Source organism: Balaenoptera physalus (assembly GCF_965194825.1).
Source record: "Balaenoptera physalus genome assembly, chromosome: 19".
NCBI classification, from domain to species: Eukaryota; Metazoa; Chordata; class Mammalia; order Artiodactyla; family Balaenopteridae; genus Balaenoptera; species Balaenoptera physalus.
Genome location: NC_138900.1, coordinates 33,695,326 through 33,723,248, shown reverse-complemented (window position 1 = coordinate 33,723,248; position 27,923 = coordinate 33,695,326). Strand labels below are relative to the sequence as shown.

Genomic DNA, 27,923 nt, shown 5'->3' with positions numbered 1-27,923 from the left:
GTAAATCCTCCTTTGCCATCTCAGTCCAGGGAACCCGCTCTGGCTGGGCAGAGGGAGAGAGACCGGCCAGGGCGTCTCTTCTCCATGAGTATTTCCTGAGCCCCTCCTGTGGGCCCAGGTGGAGCCTCATGCTTTGGGGACCAGAGGAGAAGACATTGTCTGTGCCTGTAGCCTAGTTGCCAGGAGCAGGAAGACTCATAGGATATGGTTAGATGAATCCAGGATCACCGTGCCCAGCCAGGGGCAGCCGTGCAAGCTGGCATAGTCGGGGGGACTGCCTGGAGGTGGTGTGCAGGTGGGATGCGTGAGGATAGGGAGGGCTTTGTATCTTGTTCAGAGGACCACCCCCAGCTGGTTGTGTTACCTCAGCAAGTGGTCTAATTCTCTGAACCCATTTTTTTCTCTCCTAGAAATGTGGTTTTCCCAGCAAGCAGGGTTAATTCTGAGAGTCAATTTGTTATAAACTTAAACTTGAGTTAACTATAATAGAAACCTCTGTGCAGTCATCATTTTCACATACCCTCTGCCTCATTAATGTGCAGGAGATGTCCACATCCTAACGGGAAGGGCATAGGTAAGGGTGGTATCTCTCTCATTCATTCCTTCATTCATTCACTCATTCCTTCATTCATTCACTCATTCCTTACTCTGTGCCAGGCTCTGCGAAGCACTGTTTGTGCAGGAGAGGGGGTGAGCAGGGGGTGTGTTGGGGGGGGTCTTCTGAGGCAGTCCCCCCACACTGGAGGCCATCTCTAATTATGATGAGAGCCTCCCCGAGGGAAGTGGAGGACGTGCGTTGGGGCCTGTGAGGCGAGTGTGCTGAGCCTGCCCTGTGTCCCAAAACTTGTCAATGAATTCCTTTTCCGCCAGTATAAATGGAAGATCAGCTTGAATCTCTGTTGGGTGCATGTGGCCTAGTTGCCGGGGCTCCAGGGGCGTGACAAACACCCAGAAGATTCCAGCCAGTGGGCTATGTGGGGCAGGCCCACCTGCACACGCACGTGTGTGTTTGCGCCTCTGCAGTGGGGTGCCGGGGGGCGGGTGGGGGAAGGCTGGGCCAGGGGGATGCCTGCTGTCCCTGCCAGCCCCTGCCAGGGCCTGGGGACCCAGGGACTCGCCAGGAGCCTCAGCCCATCTGTGTTCGTGTTTTGCCACTGGCAGAGCCCCTCTGCTACCTAATTCTTGCCTTTGAGGGCTAATCGGAGCACCTGGCACCTTTGGTGAGGCTGGTTCCCTGGGGGAGCCCGAAGGGGAGCCTGTGTCCTTGGCTGTCCCAGATAATACTCTCCCTGATACTGGCACGCTCGGCAACAAACACCTATTGAGTGCTTGTTGTGTGCCAGGGGCTGGTCAAAACCCCTTTTCATGTATTAAAGGAGTATTAACTCATTTAATTCTCACATCAACTATAAGAGGAAGGCTATTTGATGGGGGGGGCATTGGCTTTTTTTTAAAGAAATTCACGTTCTTTTATTTATTTATTTATTTATTTTATGTATATTTATTTATTTATTTTATGTATGACTGTGTTGAGTCTTCGTTTCTGTGCGAGGGCTTTCTCTAGTTGCGGCAAGTGGGGACCACTCTTCATCGCGGTGCACGGGCCTCTCACCATCGCGGCCTCTCTCGTTGCGGAGCACAGGCTCCAGACGCACAGGCTCAGTAATTGTGGCTCACGGGCCCAGCTGCTCCGCGGCATGTGGGATCTTCCCAGACCAGGGCTCGAACCCGTGTCCCCTGCACCGGCAGGCAGACTCTCAACCACTGCGCCACCAGGGAAGCCCGGATTGGCTTTTTTTAATATTTATTTTCTTTATTTTCTTTATTTTTCTGGCTGTGTCAGGTCTTGGTTGTGGCATGTGGGATCTTCACTGAGGCGTGCGGGATCTTTTGTTGCAGCACGTGGGCTCTCTAGTTGAGGCGCGTGGGCTCAGTAGTTGCCCCGTGGCATGTGGGATCTTAGTTCCCCGACCAGGGATCCAACCCACATCCCCTTCGTTGGAAGGCAGATTCTTTACCACTGGACCACCAGGGAAGTCCCAGGATTGACGTTGTTTTAAAGCCTGTTTTTCAAAGGCTTTTTAAAAAGCAGTTTTAGGTTTACAATAAAATCGAGAGGAAGATACAGACTTTCCTTCTATCCCCTGCCCCACACGTGCATAGCCTCCCACATTTTCAACATTACTCACCATGATGGTACATTTTTTTTGCAAAGATGAACCTAAAGTGAAACATCATAGTCGCCTAAAGTCCATAGTTTTCCTTGGGGCTCACTCTTGGTGTACATTCTGTGGGTTTGGACACATGTATAATGATATATACCTATTAGCATAATATCATACATAGTGGTATCATGTCCTAAAATTCCTCTGTGCTCTGCCTATTCATTCCCCACCCAGCCCCAGTAACCACTGAGCTTTTTATTGTCTGCATAGTTCTTCCAGAATAGTTGGAATCATACAATATGTAGTGTTTTTCAGATTGGCTTCTTTCACTTAGTAGTATGCATTTAAGGTTCCTCAATGTCTTTTTTTAGCACTGAATAATATTCCATTGTCTGGATGTATCACAGTTTATGTGTCCACTCCTCTACTGAAGGATATCTTGGTTGTGCTTCCAAGGTTTGGCAATTTTAAATAAAGCTACTATAAACATCGGTGCACAAGTTTTTGTGTGGACATAAGTTCTCAACTCCTTTTGGTAAATACCAAGGAGTGAGATTGCTGGATCATATGGTAAGAGTATGTTTAGTTTTATAAGAAGCTGCCAAACAGTCTTGCAAAGTGGCTGTGCTATTTTGCATTCTCACCAGCAGTGAATGGGAGTTCTGTTACTCCACATCCTCGCCAGCATTTGGTATCGTCTGTGTTCTGGATTTTGGCCATTCTCGTAGGTGTGTAGTGTTAAGGAAGCTATTATTGAGTATTTTAGAAAAGAGGAAACTGAGGCACAGAGAGGTTACATAACTTGCTTAAGATCATGCAATAAGTAGCAGAGTCAGGTTCCAACCCTGGATGATGTGACCCTCAAGCTGGGGCAATTCTCCGTCACCACTACTGACCAGTGGGCCGCACTGGTCACTGGTATGGCCCCTTTCATTCTCTCACAGCCCTGTGAGGCAGGAACTCAGGTGGCCCTCATCTACTAAAAGTGAACTGTTGCCCAGGCCACATGGTTTGAAGAAGAAGCCAGGATTTGAACTCTGCCCTGCTGGTCCTGGGTCGGGGCGCCAGACCTCAGCTCTGCTGGTGGGAAGCTGGCGCTCAGGGCACCCTCTCTTCCCTGGGCACCTTTGAGTGAAGGTTTGGGGTCATAGCAGCTCCCAGGTGGGGAGATGGAGCTGTGTTCTGATCTGGAAGCAGCAAAGGGTGTCTGCCCACTGTCCGTGAGCACTGGGTAGACCGTCTGTTTAAAAATTTTTGAAAGAGCACTTCATGGTTTTTTGCAATATCTTCCAGGGGCTGCCCATCCCTCTTACAGTAAAATCCCCAAGCCCTCTAGTGGCCGGCAAGGCCCTTTGCGAAGTGCATCCCTGGGTCCCCACTGTCCCATGCTGTCTCTGGCCCCCCAGCCGTCAGGCACTGCCCCCTTGCTACCATCCAGATGGCCCCACGTGGGCCCACCTCAGGGCCTTGCCCTCGACTCTCCCCTCCAGAGCTCCCTGTGTTCCCTCGTCACCTCCTGACGCTGAGTTATATGTTGACTGTCTTTATTATCTGTCTCCCCACCACTAGAATGGGGGCAAGTGCATTATCTGCTTAGCTCCCCACAGAATCCCCGCCTGGCACACAGTACATGCTCGATAAATGGTCTATTGGATTTTTAAAAATTTTGGTTGGACTCCCTTCCCCATGCGGACCCCATCCTGGGCCCCTCTCCTCTATGATACAGTCTAGGATTCAAGCTACTTGCCTTGTTGCTAGACCAGCAGGAGAAATCACAGCAAATGACACATACAAGAGCCAGATATTTGGGGCTGGCGCCCCCTGGGGTCTGTCAGCCTTCCGGGAGCTGGACCATCTGGAGCTGGGATGGATCTGGGCCTCCACAGCCCATCCCCAGCCCTGGTTCTGGGGGTCAGGGAGGGCCGGCCTGGGGTGTACTGGGGGCATGTGGGCTCCTGCAGGAGGACATGGTGTGCAGGGCTGCTGACTGGCCGTGGCTCTCTTTGCAGAGGAAGGCATCAACCACGAGTGTAAGCTGTGCAACCAGATGTTCGACTCCCCGGCCAAGCTCCTCTGTCACCTCATCGAGCACAGCTTCGAGGGCATGGGCGGCACCTTCAAATGTCCCGTGTGCTTCACAGGTAAGTGTGTCCGGCGGGGAGCACATGGAGAGAGGGAAGGGACCCAGGGGCCCAGCCCTTCAATCCCTGGCCCTCAGCATCTGGCCCAACGTGGCCCTGGAGCTCACGGGGAAGCCCCGAGGGATCCGCAGCCCTATTGCTCCGCCTGCCTCCACATAGAGCCGACCCCGGCCCTCCCTGTCTACGGTCTCTGCTCTCTCCTCTTCGGCAGCGTGGGTTCCTAGCCCTCCTCCCACCCCTGCACTCAACTGCTGCCACGCTTTTTCCCACCCAGCCTTGCCCCTCCTTGCAGTTGGCCCTTCACAGACCCCAGGCTCGTCTCTGACCTCTGTCCAGCACCAGTGGGGTTCCCCCTTTGCACACCTCCTGTCTCCCCCTCCTCCCTGGCCTGTCCCAGCCCCTGCTTCATCCGTGCTCCAGGCTGGAGGGGTCAAGGGCAGCTCTGCCGGCCAAGTCCCCAGCCCCCAGACTGGCTGCCGGCCCAGGCGAGTGGCTGTCCCGGCCTGAGGCGAGTCTCAGGGGCTCTGCCGGCCCCCCTCCTGCTGCCCAGATGGCAGCCGGTGTGCGTGGGGGAGGCTGGCCTTCCCCTACCTCTCCCTGACATCTGTCGTCTGCCACGGCGGGAAGCCCACCCTGGGGAGGGCGCCTGGCAGGAGGGGATCTCTGAAGTGCTCACCTCCCAGACACACAGCTGCTTCAGGGCCACCTCCTGTGTGCGCCCAGGGTCCGGACCACATCGAGGATACAGCCATCGGGAAGCCGGGGCTGTGACCTGCTCTGTGACAGTCCCGAGGAAGGGGCTCTGCAGTGGGGAGGGGCTTTGCAGCGGGGAGGGTCCCCGCACGCTCACACCCCTCTGGGGTTCCCAAGAGTCTTGGCACACGCTGGTGCCTCTTCCCTCTCAATCCCTCCATCTCAGGAGCCCCCACCCATCTGTTACCATCCCATTCTGTGAGCTGGATCGGGGGCTGGCACCAAGGGGCCTCAGTTGCCAGGTCTGCCCATCCAGGACACGGGGGCCCCTGTGTGGGGATCCGAGGATGCTGACCACCTCAGCAAGATGAGTGATTCCTGTTAAATGAGTACCTTCCTGTACTAGACACTGTGCTGAGCTTATTTAATTCAAATCTCAGCTCTGCCACCTGCAGAGTGAGACCTAGGACAAGTCACAACATTCCCAGTGCCTCAGTTTTCTCTTCTATAAAATGGGGATAACAGCAGTGCCTGCCTTACAGGCCTGTGTGTATTCAAGGAGCTCACATTTGGAAGGTATCTGGTAAACGGCGATGATGAAGACGATGGCATTCATTGGGCTAATTATGTGCCAGGCCATCTTTTCAGCGTTTTGCAAGTGTTAACCCATTTGATCCTCCCAGCCACCCAGTGAACTACATACTTTAATGATCCTCATTTTTCAGGAAATGAAGCCCAGAGAGGTTAAGTGACTTGTCCAGTGTTGCACAGCCTGTAAGTGGCAGAGTTCAGCTTCACTGGCTTGAGCCCTCTCTAGTGTGTGCCAACAGTGTTTCCAGTAGCCCATTGTTTGGCCGCTGTGTCCATGCCTGGGTGATCCCTACTTGGGAGTGGGGTGGAGCAGCTGCTCTGGTTGGCTGGGCCTGTGTCCCCAGTGTCTGGCCCCCTGATGGCCATGTCCATGTCCATGTCCAGTTTTCGTCCAGGCCAACAAGTTGCAGCAGCACATCTTTGCTGTGCACGGGCAGGAGGACAAGATCTACGACTGCTCGCAGTGCCCACAGAAGTTCTTCTTCCAGACCGAGCTGCAGGTGAGTGCCCTTGTCCGCTGCACACACCCCTCCTGGGGCTCTTTGGGGCTCCCATTGGCACTGAGGGCCTTGGGGTGAATCCATGATAGTGGGATCTTGTACTGAGCACCACCCCAGCTGTGAAAGCAACAGGCCCTGGACTTGTGCTTGTGGGTCTGGAGCCAGTGGCTGCCCTCCTGGCTGGCTGGTATGGGGTATGGCCTCCTGGCCTCGCTGGTCCAGCGTTCTCAGGAGAGCTGGACCATAGCAGCTGAGCCTGGAGCCAGAGTCGGAAGGCTTAACATTTGTGCTGTTTCCGTTGCAAGTCCCTTCCCCTCTCAGGGATTTCATTTCCCCACTGGGATTACATGATGATGTTCCACTGAACTTTGGATCTATGGCTGGTGGCCCGTGTGGCTTGCATGGCTGAGTCCTGGGGCTGTGTGTGGCCGGAAGCTGGATCTGGGATCTTGGAACGTCCAACATGCCCAGGAAAGCTAGAAAAGTGAGAGCAATGGATACCGGTTGGGCCCCAACTCAGAGGAAGGGATACTTGCCAGTGGTCCTGAGGCTGATGTGGCCCTCAGATGGGGCACCCCAGCCCTACAGCTTCCTCAGCCCCCCATCCAGGACCTGCAGTAGCTGAGAGGGCCCTTGGGAAAGGAAGCGGCTGTGGTGGGCTTCCCAGGGCTCCTGTAGCCCACTCCCCTCGGCATCCCACGGGCCCCTTCCCACCTGTTACTGGTTTTTGAGGACCCAGATCTGTGTCCAGGTGAAACCACCTTCTCACGCACTGGTTTTTGCAAGAAACTCTTTTAACACTGGAGAGGTGACATGCTGTCACAGAAATACCACACACACAATCACACACACACAAACAATCACACACACACACACAATCACACACACACTGCACGCACAAAGGAAAGTCCCCCACACACAGTCCCTGTGCATACACACAGAGACATCATTTTCAGAGTAACACCACACACACACAGCACAACACCACACCCCAAAAGAAGCAACACCCAGGCATCCACAGAAGTACCACGCATACACACAGACACGCCAGAATATCACATACTGAGAATAACACTGTTTTCAGCTGGGATGCGAGTTAGGTTCTGCTGCAGGAACAAACATCCTCTAGCCCTGTCTTCAAGTACCAAGGACTTATTTGCGGCTTGTGTTATGTATCAGGTGGCTGGGGAGGAACTCCGCTCATGATAGTCCGTGACCTGGGCCGATGGCGGGTTCATCGCCTCTCATGTTTGCATGGTCACCGAAGCAGGGAGGGGACGGGGTGGCGATCGCAGACCGCCCTCAAAGCTTCACTGGGAAGTGGCCCACATCTCGCTCCCACATTGTCTTGGCCAGAGCCCTTCAGGTGGCCATGCCCAATGTCAAAGGGGCGAGGGAGGGAATCCCCCGATGCCTGGAAGGAGAGGAGAGCTGGCGTTCCTCACAGCCCCACCCCCAAGGACTAGCACACACTGTGGCCCACCGGGTGTGTCTGCCCACCCCGCACACCTTGCCTGCACCCCCATGCAGGTGCTGATCATGCATTCAGCTGCGTGCTTCAAGGCTGCAGCCACAGCAGAGTCATGATGTCGCTGGAGGGCAGCAGTGGTGGCGCTCTTCTGGGACTGAAGGGGTGTAGCCATGCCTGTTGCAGGGTAGCCCGCCTCACTGCGCTGTAGCCCGTGCACTCAGCCAGGCCTGGACCCATCCCGTCTGCACGGCTGCTCACAGCCATCACGCAGAGGACGTGAAAACAGGCCCACACAGGGCACAGGAGGGATTCACCACCCGACAGTCAGGGTCTTGTTCCCATGGGCTGGCCCCGGGCCTGGGCCAGGCAGACAGAGCGGACAGGCCTGGCCTCTGACCTGGAACTGCACCAGGTGGATGGCTGGAAAGCCTATTTCTTTTCACTCTTCGGGCAGCCCCTCTGAGTTCCTGTAAGTCCTGTACCCCTCACACAACGTTCATTCCATCTCAGTGTGGGACAGAATTATGGACCCAGGCCCAGAGAGGGGGTTCTGCTACGAAATGACCACCAGCAAGGTAGTGACCGCACCCAGGGCCCACTGCTGTCTCCCCATCGATCCACAAACTGAGTGTGTACCTCTGTGCTGAGGCCTGTGAGGGAACAACAGCAAACTGCCCTCTCATTTGACCGAGGGGACTGGTGCCAGCCCTGATCGGTGTCTGTCCAGGAAGCCTTGCTCGTGCACGGGCTATGCACCCTTCACCCTATCTCCACCTGCCTTACCAGCCTGGCCTAGCTACCAAAATGGGCTCCAAGTCCCCAGAGAACTGAAGCTTTTTATAGCCCAACGTGGCAGGCCGCTTTTAAACGCACTAGCTCATATAAACTATGATTCTCTTAAACTTCGGGCTCGCTCAGCCCTCTGGTCCCCCCGCATTGTCCTGGATGCCAAGAGAGGGATGACTGCTCTCCTTGCGGGCTTTGAGGTTTTTCCCAGAGAAACCTCCCAGTCCCGCCTTTTTCCAGCTTCACTGGCATCCCTGTGCCAGAGGCCTAGCTCGTGAGGCACAGGTGTAGGTAGCTGTGGTTTCAAGCCAGATCTTGCTTTGGCTGCATCCACCTGGGGCTGCAGACGTCCCAGACACCAGAATGGTTTGTGTGAGCTGATGATTCCCTGGGTCACCCCATCAACCTTTAAGGCAGATCCTCAAATGCCAAGAACCTCACTAAATTATAGCCTTAACGAGTCACTATTTTCTGCAATTAATGATTTTAATTACAGACCATTTAAATATGGAAGTGTCGTAGCAATGCCAAATCTATGCAAATAATGGCTTTCGTTAAGTAACTTGAGGAACAATTTTCTGGTTTTTTGAGAGAAGGGTTTTTCAGGCATTGAAAATTTCATCGTCATTACGCTGAAGCTGGGGCTGGCAGACGAGGGGGTTATTTCCCTAGAGTGACATGTGGGGGCTTGGGGAGTGCAACAGGAGACAGGGCCTGGCCCTTGCTGGGGCCTCGAGTGGCTCTCCAGTCTGTATGTCGTGTAGGTCCAGTGTGGAGACTCAGGGCAGCTAACGTTTGTAGGCACAAGTGACTCTGGGCTGAGAGGTCTTGAGAAGATGTGAAATTTAGGATTGTTCTCACTGTAGGAGCAGACTTCCTGCTGTGGATATAGAGGTAATAGAGGTAGGATTGGGCTCTGGAAGGCTTGGTCTGTGTCAGAGTGATATGCCTGCCTCCAAAGGGAGTTTTCTCTTAAGATGCATTAATAGGAGTTGTCAGAAAGAGGGAGGTGCAAGTCCTGTTTGATTCTGAGTTCACCTGGCTCTGCCCAGAGACTGAGATTAATTTAAAGAACTTTGGACAAACCAGGGCACATTCATTGATTAGGTGCATGAGAGGGAACTCAAGTTGCTCTTTATTTGTTCAAAGCATGTAGATAGAGGGCCCATTATGTACAGACACTAGATCTAGGAACTGACAAGACAGTGGTGAGCGAGACAGAGAAACACCCTTAGGGCCTACATTCTGGAGGGATTGATAGGCACTTTCCAATAGTGGTCAATGGCATGAAGAAAATAAAACCAGGTAATAGGCTAGAGCATAGCGGGAGCGAGGTTGGTTACAGCTTGGTGAGTGTGGTCAGGGAGGGTGTCTCTGAGGAGGTGGCATTTGAGCTGAGGTCTGGAAGGTGAGAGGGAGAGAGTGTGTGGAAGAGAGGCATGAGTGCAAAGGCCCTGTGGCCAGTGCAAGCCAGGTGTGTTGCTGGAACAACAGAAGGTGACAATTGGCTGAAGCACAGTGAGTGGGTGGGGGGTGTGAAGGGGGGCAGGTTGGAGGCAAGGTCATAGCAAGGTTCATAGGACAGCAAAGCTATTTGGATTTTGTTCCCATTGTGATGAGAAACCGCGCATCACAATGGGAAGACATATTATCTGATTTACGTCCTGAACCCAAATTGAGAGACACTGACTATTAAGAGAATGAAAAGTCCCAGGCAGGGAGAAGATATTTGCAAATCACATATTTGATAAGGGACTTATATCTGGAACATATTTTTTTTAAACTCTCAAAACTTGATAATGAGAGGGGAAATCAACCAAAAAAAAAGGAGCAAAAAATTTCAACACTTCACCAAAGAAGACATATAGATGTTCAACATTGTTAGTAATTAGGGAAGAACAAATGAAAACCATGACGTAATACCATTATACACCTAGTAGAATGACTAAAACAAAAACAAAAAACTGATGAGTGCCAGCCAGGGTGTGGAGGATCAGTTGGAACTCTCCTGCATTGCTGGGGAATTGCAAAATGGTACAGCCATGTGGCAAAATAGTTTTTGAGTTTCTTACAACGTTAAACATACAGTTAACCTATGACATAGCAATCCTACTGCTGGGTGTTTATTCCAGAGAACTGAAAACACGCTTATCCAGAAACCTCTACATGAATGATGTAGAGCTTTATTTATAATGGCCCCAAACTGGAACCCCCCTCAATGGTCCCTTCCCTGGTAAATGAACAGACAGATGTATTTACATTCATACCATGGACTACTTACTACTTGGCAATAAAAGGCAACTGCTCATACACACAACGACATGCGTGAATGGTAAATGGCAAGTGAAAGAAGCCAGACTCAAAAGGCTCCATACTGTGTGGTTCTATGTACATGATGTTCTGGAAAAAGGCAAAAATACTGGAATAGAAAACAGACCAATAATTGCCAGGGGCTGGGGGTAGGGAGAAGAAATAGGGAAGCCTGAACAAGATTCATCTAAACACACACACAAATGCACACATAAAGACATATACGCCCCACTCAGCCCAGGCAGGGTGCTAGGCTCCGGGCATGCAGCGTGGTTTCAAGGAGCTTTCAGGGGGCTAGTTCACCAGAAGAAGACTTGGCTGGATTGTGGGGGGAGTGTGGCGACAGTCGTCTTTAAGTGTTTGTTTTTTTAAAAATTATTTATTTTTGGCTGCGTTGGGTCTTCGTTGCTGTGCACGGGTTTCTCTAGTTGCGACGAGCAGGGGCTGCTCTTAGTTGCGGTGCGCGGGCTTCTCATTGTGGTGGCTTCTCTTGTTGTGGAGCAGGGGGTCCAGGCGCGTGGGCTTCAGTAGTTGTGGCACGTGGGCTCAGTAGTTGTGGCTCACGGGCTTTAGCGCGCAGGCTCAGTTGTTGTGGTGCATGGGCTTCGTTGCTCCGCGGCATGTGGGATCTTCCCGGAGGGAAGCCGTGTCCCACACGTGTTCAAACCCGTGTCCCCTGCATTGGCAGGTGGATTCTTAACTACTGAGCCACCAGGTAGGAAGCCCACCCTTCAAGCGTTTTAAGCTCTGCCGGGATGAGGGGGTGCTCAACGTGCTTCCAGTGTCCCCCAGACTTCCGGTAGTGGGCGGAGACTCGGGACGTGGATTTTCTTCTCTGACAGACTCAGGCATCACTCTCTGGGGTTAGCTCAAGCAAGATGGGAATTAACTTGTAGGGACACAGGCGTGGCTTTGGATGCCAAGAGCGGGAAGTGTCGAGTTTTCAGCTGTCCAGTTCCCAGGAACCAAGTGCTGTTTATCAAGGCAGGGACCTTCTGCCTCTGCCCCCTTCTGGCTCGTGTCGTGTTCTCTCTCTGCAGCCTGACTCTCTGGGCTCCTCTATACGTGGAGGAAGGTGGCCAGAACCGCCCCAGCTCCTGTCGTTTGTGCTGAGACAGACACACCTGGGTATTTCAACAGGTGTGTCTTGAGTGTGGGGATGTCGTTACACAAGTAGCCGGCAGCAGCACCCAGAAATGGTGACTGTGGGTAACAGTCGGTGTGCATGCAGGCAACAGGTTCTAGGTCCCTGGAGTGGGGATCTGATGGTTGCACTCAGGTCAGCTGTCCAGACCTGCTCCAGCGAGCTGTGGCCCTAGGTGGGACCACTCAATGCAAACCATCAGGGGAAGGGGAGCATGGGCTGGTAGACACCACAGATAGCCACTACGTGGGAAAACTGTCTACACGTGGAAGAAATGGAAGGTGGTGAAGTCCCTGTCAGTAGAGGTGTGCAAACAGAGCCCTTGTCTGAAATGCTGCAGAGGGAGAGGCTGCGAGCACAGTCTTTGTGAGAACGGCTCTGCATTTGAAGCCTTGCTCCATCATTCATCAGCCGTGGGTCTCAGTTTCTTTATCTGTAAAATGGAGTATTAATAGTTCCTACCTCGTGGTCGTGTCGTAAAGCCCTTGGCACAGTGGGTGGCACGTAGGAAGAGCTTGGCTATTACTAACACCTACCTCTTATTATTATCATTTACTGTTATTACTATTAGCATTGTTGTTATCATTAGTAGTAGTATATTAGTAGCATTAGCCGTTTTAAGATCAGAAGACTTTTTAGGGTCCCCTCCATTTGGGGTTTGCTGTGATTTCATGATTTCTGGCCTGAGTTGGAACAAAGGGAGATTCTAAATCCTTCCTTCTGTGGCACCCAGCCAAGTCTCAAGGCCATGGGCACCGGAGGCCCCCAATGGGGCATGGGAGGAGCTGGGTGCAGAGCAGTGAGGCAAGGGGGGAAGGGCACGGAGTGGGGGCCAGAGGCTGGGACTTCAAGTCCCCCTTTCTGCATGTTTCCGAGCGCCTTTGTCCCAGGCCTTTTCTCTGGACCCCGTTTTCCTTAGTTGTGCCTGGGCTTGGTGGAGGGAGGTATGCAGATTTGGTTGGGGATGTGAAACAACCCTGTAAACCACAGACCCCGAAAATGTCAAGGCTGTTGGCCTTGCATTTCCAGCCTCAGGCCTCAGCAGATGAAGGCCCGGGGCCCTGTGGGCCCCTTGCCAGGGGTTAGCTGACCTGAGGGGAGGGGCTGTCTCTGCCTGCCCAGCCCAGCTGTCTCTGAATCCCCTGGACACCTCTGTGCCCACAGACACTGGCAGGAATGGCATCGCCTTCTCTCCTTCCCAACAGCCTCACCGCATCCCATTCTTCATTATCGCTGAGGGAAGCCATGAGGGGCCACGCCGATTCCCAGCCATACGTGGCTGGCCTCTGACAGGCGGACAAGTTCCTCCTGAAACCGGACAAGAAGTAGTTATAACGGCCACCACCCTGGGTGCATCCCTAGTGTGAGCCAGGTCCTGTCTTAAGCATTTTGTGTGGATTGCCTCAACACAGTCCCGTGAAGTAGGCACTCTTATTCCCATTTACAGATACGGAAACTGAGGCTCTCAGAGGTTAAGTGATTTGCCCAGGGTCACTTGCAAATGGCAGAGCCACATGCAAAGCCAAATTGTCTTCGCCACCAAGGCAAACAGAAACCCTCCAAAGTTTAAATGAATTGCCATTTATATGAGCTAATAGATTTAAATGAGACCTGCGGTGCTGAACTATAAAAAGCCTGTGTCAGGGGACCCGGAAATGATTTTAGTAGTTGGGCCAAGCAGGTAGCACAAATAGCGGTAACAGGGGATGCAAAAGAAACTCCTTGCGGGTGGACCCAGGCAGAAGCGCCCTGGGGACCGTTATGCGGAGCCAGGCCTGTAGCCGTGTTCTTAAGGCTGGAGCTTGAGGCCAGGAACCTGCAGATTTTCTTGCAAGGAGCAAGGGGGTCAGTTCAGCTCAGGCCAGGCTTGGGGAGAGGAAGGATGGGGTCCAGTCGTGGAGACAGGAACCTCAGAAGACCTCACGCTTCCTGGCGCTGCCACCTTCCCACCTACGGCAGCTTTGCCGGGTGCCGTCACAGGAGGCTGAGCCAGAGAAAGGTCTCTTGATGGTGGAACGTCTGGCATCCTGCAGACCTCTGTGATGGGGCTGGGCTGGGCGTGGGGAGCAGCGGGCCTGCCCCGTGCCCTGGAATCTAGACTCCCTCATCGACAAAGCAAGGGGCCGCAGGAAGCGCATCCTGAGCCGGCCTGCAGCGGCAAAGCGGCCAGCCTGGCGTCGAGCAGGCGCATTTAAAGGATTAGCTCACGCTGTTTGCTTGTGTGTGCCTAATCACGCCGCTTCCAGCTAAATGATTACAATTGATTAAAAGCAAAGCTAGGTATTCTAACTAGCAACCTGGAGCCCTTCCGATGGGGCAAGCTGGGCCCTGCCAGGAGGAATCCTGGTACCCAGCCAGGGGGAGGTGTCTGTGAGCCAGGGGCATGGTCTGAGCTCCAGGGGCACCCCTCCTTCTCAGCCCTTGTGAACATTTGCTTTGACCCTTTCCCTCATTCCATTTTCGTTTCACGAACATTTACTGAGTACCTATTATAGGTGCCATCGCGGGGGCCTGGGCTGCAGCTGTGAACCGGTACACAAGGTCCCTGTTCTCACAGAGCCGACGGTCTACGGGAGACACTGACAATAAGTCAGTAAATACGTGAACGAGGTCGTTTCAGACTGTGGAATTTTGAAGACAGTAAAGCACTGCTTTGGGACAGAAAGTGAAGCGTGTCTGTGTGCATGTGTGCCGGGGCAAGGAGGAGGGGATGTTGGGGGTGAAAAATCAGATCAGGTGGTCAAGGAAGGCTGGCTTTTCAACTGAGTCCTGAAGGTTGAGAAAGAGACACTGCAGGGAAGAGCCGGGGGAGCTTCCAGGAAAGGGAACAGCCAGTGCAAAGGCTCAGAGGCATGGACAGATTTGGGGAGTCCAAGGAACAGAGAAAAGGGCGGTCAGGCTGGAGAGGGGTGAGCACCTTCTTGCTTCATTCTTCTGGGTTGTTCTTGTCTTGGCTTCTGGGACGCATGTGCCCCTACTGAGCCTTCTGCTTGAACAACCTTCCCTTCTTCTGGTCTTCAGGCCCCAGCTCAAGTGTTCCCTCCTCTGAGAAGCCCTCGCTGATTCTCCCTCATTGGGCTTCTCCAGCCCTGCATTTAACCCCCTGATCCCTTTGCCTATACAGACTACAATAACTATGTCTACACCTGACTTCCCACTCTAATGTGAGTTTTTGGAGGGTGAAGCCTCTTTCTGCTATCCAGCCATCCATCCATCCATCCATCCACCATATGTTTTACCATATTTGTTTTTAGCTCCTAGGAAGTAGGAAACAAAGGGAAGAGAACACAAACAAGGAAACGAGTAAAAGAAGGAGAGTTGCAACTGCAGATTCTAGGAGCCCATTTTTTAAATTCCTGGTCCTTATAAGATGGGTAACCAAGGAGCCAGTTTCCTTGCCTCTTTGCGCTGCTGCTGTCAGAACCAGCCGGATAATTATAACTAATAATAATTAAACATTGAAAGTGCTCTAGGCACATACTTAGCATTTGACTCTTTGGCTGAGCTTTCCGTGAGCAGCAGCGTCTTCCTCTTTCTTGCTTTAAAGACAGCCCAGTCTGTGCCATCCACCACTGCTGGGAGAGCAGGGCCTGGCTGGGCTTGGCCTGGGGGAGCGAGAGGGAGGTGCCCGCTGACACCCAGCAGTGGCTCCGGGCAGTGAGAACCGATTGCTGGCCTTGGAGTCCTCCCCAGATTGCCCCTCCTCCATTGTTTTCTACTGCAGACACTTGCACCTTTCTGGCCTCAGTTTCCTTGAGTGTACAGTGGGGTAGGACCTATTGCCTCAGGTTTTGTGAGGATGGACAGTTCATGGGCGGAAAAGCACTTGGTGAGCGCTTAGAATATAAAGCTTCCTGGAGGTAATTACTGTACATTTCAGGGTGTGATCCCTTTGTGTGTCCTGCCTTCCCCACTAGGTCAGGAAACCAGAGCCCAGCACAGCCCGATTTCCGTTAATTGTGACAACATGGTGTGGCGTGCCCACACAGCCTTGCTGCAAATCCCAGCCCCACTACTGACCGAGTGGCTCTGTGACCTTGAGCAAGTCACTGACCCTCTCTGGGCCTCAGCAAATGGAGGGTAATGACAGCGCCTGAAAAGCCTCCAGCTCCGGGTCTGGTCAGAATCCAGGTTTGGTGAGCATCAGCCAGTGTTGTCGTCACTGCTGTGACCCGTGGGCTGCGGTTCCCTCCTTCACGACTCACTCCTTCAGCCCGTCATGTGTGGATGTGGTCACTGCAGCCCACAAGATTTGCTGAGCACCTACTACGTGCCAGGTGTGTGCAGGTTCTGGGGACACACAAAGGCCTATGTCCCTCAAGTGCTGCCTGGAGAGGAACAGGGAGCCAGTGAGGACAAACAGGCAGAGTACTGATTCCATGTTTGCGGCGTAATCTAGTGTAATGTATGCACTAAAGCATCGCATCATAGCAATCATGCGGTGTGCTAAGTCTCACACAGCAGGACTGCTGTACCCAGCAGAACCTGCAGCCTTGCCCCATGTGACATCGCAGGAGGCCTGGGCTGTGACCGTTCCTCTCTTTGTCTGCAGGCTTGTCTGTCTGTGTCTCTTAGTTTATTTATCCTTGAGTGGGGCAAGGCCTTTCCTGCTCACAGTAAAACGTATTACCCTCAGCAGCAGCATCCTGTCTCACCACTTGGGGCAGCCGAGCCTCCCAAGGGGCCGTGTGTGCAGGTTTAGGGTCTACGTCTGGAGAAGGCTGAGGGCTGGGCCGTGACTCTGCTCCTTGTCCTTCTGAGGCCCAGGCACAGGCCTGAGCCGTCCACCCCACTGTAGTAAAAACGAGACAGCTTTTCCCCAGTGTTTGCTGGAGGCCCGATTCCATCTCTTCACGTGCGCAGTCTCTTGAGACCTCACAGTGACGATCTCCATGGCACAGATGGGTAAACTGAGGCTCTCCTGGGTCACACAGCTGCTGGAGTCGCAGGGCTGTGAACACACGCAGCCTGACACTAGTGTCTGTGTTCTCGGCCCCAAGGCTGGGGCAGTGCACTTGCAGTCGACTCTCAAGCCCTTAAGAGCCAAGGGCAGGCCTCTGGGTGCTGGGTGCAGGCAGGCCTCACCTCCCAGGAGGGTAAGAGTTCCAGCAGGGGACTCGGAGATCGCCAGGCTCCTGGGGCACGTGGATGTCTTGCTCTGGGTGAGCTGCGGCTGCCGTGGTCACCACAGAGAGGAGCAAGGGAGGGGCGGGCCCTGGAGGACCCCATGCCCGGCTGTGCTCAGATGCCCTCACGAGCCCCGGGGCTCTGCCTGCTTGAGCGATGAAGTGTGTGGAGGCCCAGGTGGGGACTGGAGGCGCTCCTCCCAAGGCCCAGCTCCGGGCAGAGATGGCACTTGGAATCGGCCTCCGGCTGCCCGTCTGCCCATTGGAGCCTGTCATTCATGCCCTAGGGCGGGGGGCCAATGAACTTTAGAGGGGCACCATGCCATCATGACAGATGGGCATGGGGGCGCTGCCAGGAGCCTGAGGCCGGCGGCCATTGTGTGTGTCGTGAGCCCAGCCCCTCGCCGGCGCTGTCCCAGCCGGGACCAAATGCCTTCAGTTTCTTAGAACAATGATAATACTAAGAACAGTGGGTGCCGTGTTGGTCCAAGGCTCCCAGAGGTTGGCACTGTACAAAGCCCTGCCCCCCTCATTGACTTAGACACAGAGGCAGCCCGACGTACAGGAAAGACACGGGGCCTTGGGGGCCAGAGGGTGTGAATCTCAGAGTTGCTTCTTCAAGGTCCCTGTGACCTTGGGACATGTGACCTTCCCCCCGAGACTCACCGTCCTCACCCGGACAGCGGGCCGATGTGCCTCTCCTGGGGGGTTAATGTGGGGATGCAACGTACTGTCTGTGAAACACGGAACACGGTGCCCGGGCCCAGGAGGGCCTAACGGATGGGGTGGCGTTGGGGGTAGAATTGATGTGATGTCGCTGCCCCACTTTCACAGATGGGAGACTCAATATCACGTCACACAGCTAGCAAGTGGCAGAGCAGAGCCTGAGGGGCAAGGAAGGGTGGGTGAATAATAGTAACAGCAACAACCCCAGACACTAAGGGGGGGGCCCTTTGCATTGATTATCCTGTTTTATCCTCACGACAGTCATTTGAGGCCAATATTGTTGTTCTCTCCATTTTGCAGAGGGGGAGACTGAGGCACGCGAGGCAGTGGCAGAGATGAGATTTGAACCCAGGTAGCCTGGCTGTAGAGCCCGAGTGTTGAACTGCTGCCCTGATGCTGTGGGCAGGCTTTTTCCCATTGCAGAGCCCCAAGTGTGTTAAAAATGAGGTCTGCTTTGTCTCTCGATACCGTGGTCTGTCCGCTCAACTTGTTGGGGGTGGGCTGGCTTCCCCCTGCCAGGATGCCAGGGTCTGGGTGGCTGGAGGTGCTTGGCCCCCTCCAGCGCAGAGACCAGAACCGGGTGCTGTCGGCGGAAGCCTGGGCTGCACTCTTTGGTTGAGCAGGAACAATTACTAATGACATTTAGAAAGAAATTAATGATGAGAAATGCAAGTTGGCATTTCAGGAGCGCCAGTCAACAGCCCCACATCAGCACTCACCGGAGAGGCAAGGGGCTGGGGCCGGGCGTGCAGGGAGAAGGAGGAGGTGGCAGGAATTAATTTTGCTGTGTCAATAATGAATGTGGCCCCACTCGCTCTGCTTCTGGAGTTTAGACAAAATCAAGCACGGACCGACTGGGGCTCATCCAGGGCTGCAGTGAGATTCACTGTGTGCTGTGATATGGGCAAGGGTGGGTAACAGGTTCAGTTTGGTGTTTCCTTTCAGAAACGTCAGGAAGCAGAGTGGGTGGGCAGGGGACAGAGAAAGGGGAGGGGGTAGCCTTAGGACCGAGTCATTTGAGCTCAACCAGCTCTTACCAGCTGCATAACTTAGCAAGCTGCTTTGCCTTTCTCTCTCTTTTTTTTGTTGGCCACACCACTAGGCTTGTGGGATCTTATTTCCCCAACCAGGGTTTGAACCTGGGCCCTCAGCAGTAAAAACGCAGAGTCCTAACCACTGGACCGCCAGGAAATTCCCTGCTTTGTCTTTCTGAGTCTCAGTTTCTTCATCAGTAAAATGGGACATCAGTAAAATCGGGACATGTGAAGAGAACGTATGAAGACCAGGCAGCCCAGTTTTGGCACATGACAGGCGCACAGTATATGGTAGCTATTACCCTATTCCACGGACATATTTTAAGATGCACAGCTTTTCTCATTATAAGGGCTCTCACATTGGAATACCTCACTTGTGTGTTATAGTTTAATGGGTCACTTTTTTGTTTGCTTGGTGTGATACATCAAATACGGAGCATCTTATATTCTCTGGGGTCTTAGAATAGATAAAAGGCGGCATTGGTAGGAAGCATGGCGGAAGGTGAGGAGGAAGAAAGATGCTGAAATTGTCTGGGGCATTGATTGGGTTTCCCAGTGGGAGCATGCCAAGCCCTTCCTTCCCTTCAGGTTCTCCAGAATGAGGAAGAGGGGTCCCGTCCAGCCTCCCCTCACATAGAAGGGAGAAGACACACACAGGGAAATGTCATTATCATAGTAACATTGAGCATTTTTACAGTGGAGGTTAAAAACTCCTAGCCCATGACCCTGGGGGTTTTGGAACATTTAAATGGTTGTCTATGTTTCAAAATGGAGATTTCCTATAATTATAGTGGCTACCATTAATATAGTGCTTATTACGTGCCAGACATTGTTCTTAGCACTTCTATACATTAAGACGTTCATCCTCACAATGCCTCTGTTATTGAGGTAACTGAACTGAGGCACAGAGAGGTTAACTAACTCCCCGAGGCCACAGAGCTAGTCAGTCCTGGGCCTAGGCCACCAGCCCCAGATTCTGTCTCTTTACCACCACACTGAATGGCTAGATTTCTTGATTTTTCTACAAATGAGACCTGGCAGCCCCTGGACCACAGTCCTGCCTGGCAACAATCAACTGCCCTCTTCAGACGCGGGGATGTGAGCTCTGGTTCAGCACCGCCCCCGACCTGGTCGGACTCACGCAGTTCATTACCCACCTGGGCTCTGAGTTTGCGGCCCTGTGGCAGCACTTCACAGTTTGTAAATATTATCTTGTTGGTGCCTCAACAACCGGGAACCACTAGAAGTGCGCTTTACTCCCACCATTTTGCAGACCTGAAAACTGAGGCTGGGAAAGGGCGATATAGCTGGGAGGAGCGGGGCCCAGGGTGGGAGTGGGGAGTGTATTCCACCCATTTGGGTTTGGGTGTTTGAACAGGCAGGCAAGTGGGGCTCCCTGCTCTCCAGCTCAGTGACTGGTCCCCCCAGTGAAACCAGATGTGGATGCACAGGCCAACAGCTGCATCCCGATGGCACCGTCTCAGTCTCCCCACCCTTCTTTCTGAAGCTGCCACATCAAAAATGCGGGGTCATCCATGCTTTGGAGTTGACAGTGATGGCAAAGCCTTGTGATCTGTAGTAATTATGACAATATTAAACATCCGTGTACCATTTTACATATTGTAAACATTTTTACATATGTAACCTGATTTGAAGTTCATAACAAGGCTATGAGGTCAGTATTATTTGTAAATAGGTACTTAAGTGAAGTGACTTGCCTTGGGTCACATACATATATTAGGTGGCTAAGGCAGGATTTGAACTCCAAAGCCCCACTGTATTTCTACTGGTCCTTCTACCCTCCTTCCCACTTATTTATTCGTGCACTCTTCTTTCCCCTACCATTCACTCATCTGCCACCCATCCACTTATCTACACATTCATTGATTCATCCATCTTTCCATCCATCCATCTACTCATCCAGCCATCATCCACCAACCATTTTTCCATCCATCTAGCTACACATCCATCCAGCCATCCATCAGTATTGAGTGTTAAGTGCTGGGAACTACACAGCTTTCATGACCCCTCCCTCGTGTGCTCTTAATTCCATGCTTAACTGCCACCCATCCCTCCTCCCACCCTACAACTGCCTGTGCTCCCCCCCGTCCCCCCCACACCTCTGATGAGTTCAGTCGGGCAGGATGGACTGGGGATCTAGATGATCCTTTGTTTGCCTCATGGAAACCATCGAGTTCTGGTGGTGGAAGCGAAGGCGCAGGGCAGACCCACTTGGTCAAGGTGCAGCAGGTGTGTGGGCAGCGATGATGGGCCTAGAGTTTGGTTGGAAGCTGAAGCTGAGTGTGGTTGGAAGCTGAGGGCAGACAAGGCATTGCAGGCTGGGCCACAGTGTTCTTTAGCCCCATCAGTGGGCCCAGCTCCTAAGGAGCCCTGCCTTTCTAGGTGCTTAGAGGTCACCCTTAGCCCTTTGCTTTGTACCGGGCTGGATGTCCTCTCCGAATGGACAAGGATATACGCCCAAGTGTTTTCATAAGAACCTTCGCGATCATTAAATATAATCGGTCTCAGCTGCAGTTTTGATCACTGGTGCATGCACACAATTCATCACAGCAAATTAGGTCCATCTTCAGAACTTCTGGCCCTGCAGCCTGGGGGTCTGTCAGCGAGGGGGCTGGGCCTTGTGGGCTCCGGAAGCCATTCTGGGGGGGTGATTAGCCATGTTTTCTGAGGAGGACCACCCTCAGAATAACCTGCCGGAACAGCGCTCCCTCTGCCGGGGTTAATTTTCTAGAAATTTTGAGGATGCAGGGAAGTTTTCCTCTTAGCAAAAATTTGGAGGAAAGAAGAAAAGGATGTGATCGAAGTTTTAAAATATCATTTATAAAACCTGAAAGCACTGGGTTAGTTGAGGGACCAGAACATATGTGTTCTGTATAATTAGTGACCGTGTGACCTAGATTTTCCAGGACAGTCCTGATTTCAAGTATTTTGTCCCAGCTATTGGCTATTTGTCCTGGTTTTTTGGCTTGTGAAATATGATGACTACATATGGAGCTGAGTTTTCTCATCAAATTTTAATGAATAAATATTTAAAGCTGTAAAGGCCTGCAAAGATTTCAGAAAAAAATTAAAGGGAATATTTCCACCCACTTTTTTTCCCAACATGGCAAAATACGTCTGTGGGTATACCTCATGCATGCTTCCTGTTCCCCCACTGAAGTAGCAGAGGAAACACTTCCATCCAGCAGGGTTTGAAAACTGTCAAGGCCCCAGTCCTTTGGACTTGGCGGTAATTGCAGGGGAGGCCTCTCTGCCGTGTGGCTCAGGCCCCTGTGCTCAGGGCATAAAGCCTCTGGTTCTAAAGGTCTCGAGAGGTCCTCTGTTCTTCTGTGGCCCCGGGAGCCATGCCATTGATGATAGCCATAGGCTCGGGCACCGCAGAGGAAGCCCTATGCATCACGGAGGTGGAAAAGGCCTTGCAGCCAATTCTGGCCAGTGGTACGTCCCCTGGATGCTATAGCTCCCACCCGTCCAGCCGAGGCCTCTACACGCCTCGTCTCGCTGCTACAGTCTGTGCAACTACCAGCTTCCAACTTCCAACCCTAGAGCAAGAGACGTGGACTTCCCTGGTGGTCTAGTGGCTAAGACTCTGCACTTCCAATGCAGGGGGCGCAGGTTCGATCCCTGGTTGGGGAACTAAGATCCCAGATGCTGCGTGGCCAAAAGAAAAAAAGAAAGATGTCTTCTGTAGAACAAGAGACATGAGGATTACAGCGCAGGATTGGCCCTGCATTCAGCTGTAGAATGCGACAGACATTTCATCCTCCCACCTGCCTGCTTACTCTGTAAGATCCCACCCAATTTTTTAAAGAATTGTGGGAAAGTACACATACATAAAGTTTACCATCTTAACCATTTTTTTAAAATTAATTAATTAATTTATTTTTGGCTGCATTGGGTCTTTGTTGCTGTGTGCGGGCTTTCTCTGGTTGCGGCAAGCGGGGGCTACTCTTCGTTGCGGTGCGCGGGCTTCTCATTGTGGCGGCTTCTCTTGTTGCGGAGCACGGGCTCTAGGCGCGCGGACTTCAGTAGTTGTGGCTCACGGGCTCTAGAGCACAGGCTCAGTAGTTGTGGCACACGGGCTCAGTTGCTCCACAGCATGTGGGATCTTCCCGGACCAGGGCTCGAACCCGTGTCCCCTGCATTGGCAGGCGGATTCCTAACCACTGCGCCACCAGGGAAGTCCCTTAACCTTTTTTTTTTTCCCTTAACTATTTTTAAGCAGACAGTTCATTGGCACTAAGTACCTTCACAATGTTATGCAACCATCACCACCATCCACAGATCTTTTCCATCTTCCCAAACGGAAACTGTGTCCCCATGAGTCAGTGACTCCCCCTCCCTCCCGCAGCCCCTGGAAACCACCATTCTCCTTCCTGTCTCTAGGAACCTCATAGAAGTGAGTCATACAGTCTTTGTCCTTCTGTGACCAGCTCGTTGCACTTAGCACAGTGTCTTCAAAGGATCCCTGGACTTCTAAGGGAAAAGTATAGCATGCCCTGGGCGGGGCCGGGGACATGGAGGAGAGGGGCAGCCCTGTTTCTTCTCCTCTCCCCGGCCCTGTCAGTGGAGGCTTTGCCTCACTACCATCGCTCGTTGGCTGTCATTTCAGAAATACTGAGTTTTTAGCAAGCGCGGGCTCTGAGCTCACACGAGGCCCAGCAGAGAATGGAGAGGTGAGGTCCCTGCCTGCAGCTCATGGCCTAGTGAGGGGCAGGGAAACAGCCTGGTCACCGCAGGTTGAGGAAAGTGCTAGAAGGACACCTGTGCAGGTGAGGAGCTGCACCAAGACAGGGGCCCCTCATCATACGGGCAGGAAGTGCTTTCCCAGGGCTTGGAAATCAGATGCAGAGGAGCTTGGGGAAAGTGGGGGGAGCCTCGGGGCAGTGGAGTGGCCGCCGAGAGGGCTGAGTGAGGAAAGACCTTGGCCTGGGTGGGGAGCCGAGAGAAGGTGGTAGAGGCTTTGGCGCCAGCAGTCGCCGGACCTTGTAGGGCTGTCAGGCCTGGCGTCCGGGGCCTGGATTTCTTCTGGGTGTGGTTGGGACCCACTGGAGGTTAAGCAGAGATCTCCCACTTCCCTGCTCCCTGGAAGAGAGAACCTGGGACATTCCTCTCATGGCACTTTGTTCTCTCAGTGTCCCATGGCCACGAAGAGGAAGCCCTGGCTGGAACCCGGGTCATCGGCAAACGGGGGTTTGCAGGGGTGTCCCCCCAGTGGTGTGAGTGAGGGCAGGTTAACTGCACTGTGTGGGGAGATGAAAAGCCAGAAATAACAATAACCGACCCCTGAACCACTCTGCAGCATGTTGTCAGTGTAACGTGTGTGGGTGTGTGCACGCACGCCTGGGATTGGGGGGTGTCCACGATTGTGTGTGTGATTGTGGTTGTCTGTGAGACTGTGTGTAGGTGCCTGTGGACTATCCACGAGTGTGTGTGTACCTGCGTGCATTTCATTTTGGGGTACCTGTGAGTGTGCATGTGTGTATGTGTTTGGAACCCAATGGGGGATTATGCAGAGATTTCCCGCTTCCCTTGATGTGTGACTTCGGGGTGTCTGTGAGAGTGTGCGTTTTGGGGTGGGCGTAGGTGCGGAGGGAAGAGGAGCCCTGTCCTACCACGCTGCATTCATAAGTGCCCCCAAGGGCAGTGCCCACACAATGCCTGGCTCTCTCCTTCTCCCCCGTGAGATACAGCGGGTGATGGGTGGGAGGATTCTCAAGTTCTTTGGAAGAAAGGGAGGTACGAGGGGATTATCATCAAGACTCTTGAACGAGGTGGTTATGGAAAACTGGTGCTGTTCTCTCTGAGTGGTTGAGGGAGGGGCTGCCTGCTTCCCCTCCCCAAGATGGCCATTTTGACGCTCCTGTGTGACCCTAGGGAAGGCGGGTTTCCCAGGTTTGCTAGCACCTGGCGCGCCCAGAAACCCTTAGGCTGCATGGTGGGCCCCGCCCTCAAGGCAGCGGTACCCAGGCCCTGGGGGACCATGCTGGCCTCAACAGAGCTTCATCTTCTAGGCTCCATCCTCTTCTTCAGAACGTAACCCTGGAGGGTCCCACATCCCACTCCCTCAGGTGAGGACCCTAAATAATGACGGGCCACGTGCCATCTAATAGCACTGCCCACCCTCCCCCCACCCTGGGCATCAGCCAGTCAGTGTACTGGAAGATATCTCGAGCATCTTGAGGGCCTCTCAAAATACCAGCGGCCTCAAGCTGGCAGCCCGTGGGCCAGATTTGACCTACAGACACGTTTTCATTGGCTGCATCACGCTTTAAATATCAAATGTTTTATTTTTTAAAAAAATCTCGATTTTTCAGTTTTCCCTACAGAACCAGAAGTGCTGGCAGCGCTGGGCCTGCATTCCCACAGGGCCATCATTACCTGGAGCCCACGAGGGCTGCCCCTTTCCCACGAGGCTGGGGTTCTTGGGATGACACCAGTCCCCACTGTACCTTATTGCCTTGCACCTGGCCTGGGTGGAGCTTGCTGGTCGAGTGGGCCCGACAGCAACCTGGCCCCTGAGCGGAGGCCTCTGTCCAGTCTGGGCCCAGCGGCACGTGGCAGGGAAGCTCTGCCCACAGCAGCCGGGTCTCCCCGACATCAGCCGCTGTTTTTCAGTTTATTACCCTGTGAGTGTGGTGCCCCAGCTGATAGGATGTTCCATGCGTGTGGGTGCCTGGTCTTCTCTGACCGTCACTAAGACCGGCACATGTGTCCTGAGGTGGGAGGAGAGACCCGTCTCTTGGTCTTGGGAGCCCCGTCTTCCCGCACCATTTTTAATGGAGTTTCAGCACCTCTGCCTTGGTCTCTCCTCAGGCTCTGGTGGCCTGTACGCTTCGGTTCCTGCCCTGCTCCGGCAGGATGGAATCCTATCTTTCAGAGGTCTGACTCAGGCTCTTTGGGGGCAGGGGGCCATGTCTTAATTCATATTTGAGATGAACCCCAGGGGCTGGTTCCAAGCAAGCGCTTGGCTAATGTGTTTAGAATGGACTTGCCAGTGACCCGTGACAGGCCAGTGCAGTGTCCCCACCCAGGAGGGGCCAGAATCCACAGCAGGGAACTAACTTTTGGTCGCCTGGCACACCACGGCCAAAACCCTTGATTCTCGGTCCTTTGTCCCAGGTTTGCTGGGCACCCTGACCCTGAGGGGCTCCCACCTCCCTTTGGAGAACCAGCAACAGTGATGGCCGAATTAACTGGGGACTCGGCGTCAGGCTTGTTGCTGAGGAGGGGTACGTCTCTAAGCAGCCCTGGAAAGATTTCACCCTCCTCTGCCCGTGACACAGCCATAAGTCCTCGTTTTCCCTCGCACAGCGGCTCCCTAAAGTCGAGTCGCTGGCCTGCGGTTCTCTGCTCACAAACAGACCGACTGGGGCCATTTGCATTCTGAAGCGCAGTTCCCCGGAGTCCGCGGGCCCTCTGGGCAGGTATTATTAGTTCCCTTGTTTTGTTGGGTGACTCTGAATGGGAGCCTGTTTACGGGCTGAGTCCTAATAGAAGGCTTCAGTTCCCTCCTAATAATCTATTCTCTGGTGGGTTTTATTTCCAAAGCACAGCCGTACAGAACCTGCCCCCTTGGGAATTTATTGGGCTTTTTTTTTTTTTTTTTTTTTTCCACAGCAACATTTTCTCCCACATTTTCACTCAAAGGAAGATCTTTTTCCCACTCACGGGACTGGTTGTTGGCCAGGCCACCTGCTTTGGGCTCTTGGGTCCTGGGTGCTGCTGGGCACTGGCGAGAGGGGTTTAGAGGGGGTCCTCGCTTGCCCACCCGGGGTCCTTAGAGCAGCAAGGAGAATGAAAGAGAGCAGACAGTCAGCTCCTCTGGGGACACGTCCAGCAGCAGCAGTCAGGGCCACGCGGCTCTTCCTCACGTGGCCCCAGGTGACTTGAGGTCCCCGAAACTGCTCCTGCTCTGGGTTCTGCCAGAAAGCAGTAGATCCCCCCAAAGCCAACCCTACTGCTGCTTAGAAGCTGGCATCTCCCTCCACGCCAGGAGTTCCGCATGAACTGAGGCTCTCACATGAGAGACAGACTTCCCCAGCTAAGCGGGTACGCCGCTCACTTCCCGCTGCTCTGGATTGGCAGACGACAGCCTGTCTGGCTGTCTGGGAGGCAGGGTCAGGGAACCCCACACACATCCGCACGCGCGGAGGAGCTGCCTTGGCCTCGTGGGGCATCTCAGGCTTTGTCCCAGGCCGGTGGGTCACCAGCTTCACTCAGGACCCTCCGATGCCAAGGACGGGTCTCCCTTCCACACGGGCGTACCTCTCCTTGCCCTGTGTGCAAATGGGCAGCCTCCGGCTTGCTTGGTGGGCCCAGGGGGACGTGGGGCGCATACACGTCAGGGCCCGGGTCCCCAGGAGAGCGGCTGCGTCACCGGGCAGGCATTTAGAGGGAACCTCAGCCATCACTCACTCCTAATTTTCATGACGTGCATTAACGAAATTGTGTTCTGAGTATTCATTCAGTGCTGTTTATGGTGTGCTCTTGAGCGCGCTTACCGTTTGTCAGAAGTGCAAACTAGCGAACATACGAGCCTTTAAGACAGGCCATCTGTTCGTCTTAGACCCTTGGACGATTGTCAAATGCTTCTAAAAATAAGTGCTCACTAGCAGAGAGGGGCTGCCCAGGTGATACACAGCAGAGAGGGAAGCAGGGCTGCCTGCAGCTGTACCCTCCCCAAAGGGAAAGATACAGCGCGTGTGCTGGGCGTGGGTGGGGGCCCGAGAAGGGCGCAGAGCCGGGTGAGAGCCTGAAGGCCCTGCCGATAGACCTTTCCAGCTGGAGGTGTGTGCGTCTCCCTGTTCCTTGCCTCTCGTGTAACTCCGCAGCTCAAGTACTTTCGATGGCTCCCCGTGGCCCAGATTTAAGGGCAAGCTGCCTCGTCTGGCATCACGGAGCCTCATCAATAAGACCCCCTCCTTCCTTTCCAGGCTTGTCTCCACGGCACATACCCTGTCCTTCTGCCAAGCTGAATTATTCATTGTTCCCCCAACATATGCTGCACTTTTCACATTTCACAGGCAGGAGAGGGCTGTGGTGAAGTGTGGGCTCTGCATACAGACCGCACAGGTGCAGCTCCCACACCACCATTAACCAGCTGTAGCACCTCCACTCTGTGCCTCAGTTTTCTCATCTGTAAAATAGGGATAATGAGAGTATTTAGTCCCCAGGGTTGTCGTGAGGCTTAAATGAGTTAATATAAGTGAACG

General features: G+C 53.5%; 1 protein-coding gene across 2 annotated transcripts in view; it reads left to right on the top strand.

Annotated features, from left to right (window-relative positions):
• The window catches only part of ZNF423 (zinc finger protein 423), a 331,848-nt gene that overhangs the window by 296,865 nt on the left and 7,060 nt on the right, over positions 1-27,923 (top strand). For both annotated transcript variants that reach the window (XM_082437602.1, XM_082437603.1), the window contains 2 exons: positions 4,175-4,306; positions 5,975-6,090. In XM_082437602.1, the coding sequence (XP_082293728.1) occupies positions 4,175-4,306; positions 5,975-6,090 (248 nt within the window). The remainder of the gene's footprint in view (positions 1-4,174; positions 4,307-5,974; positions 6,091-27,923) is intronic.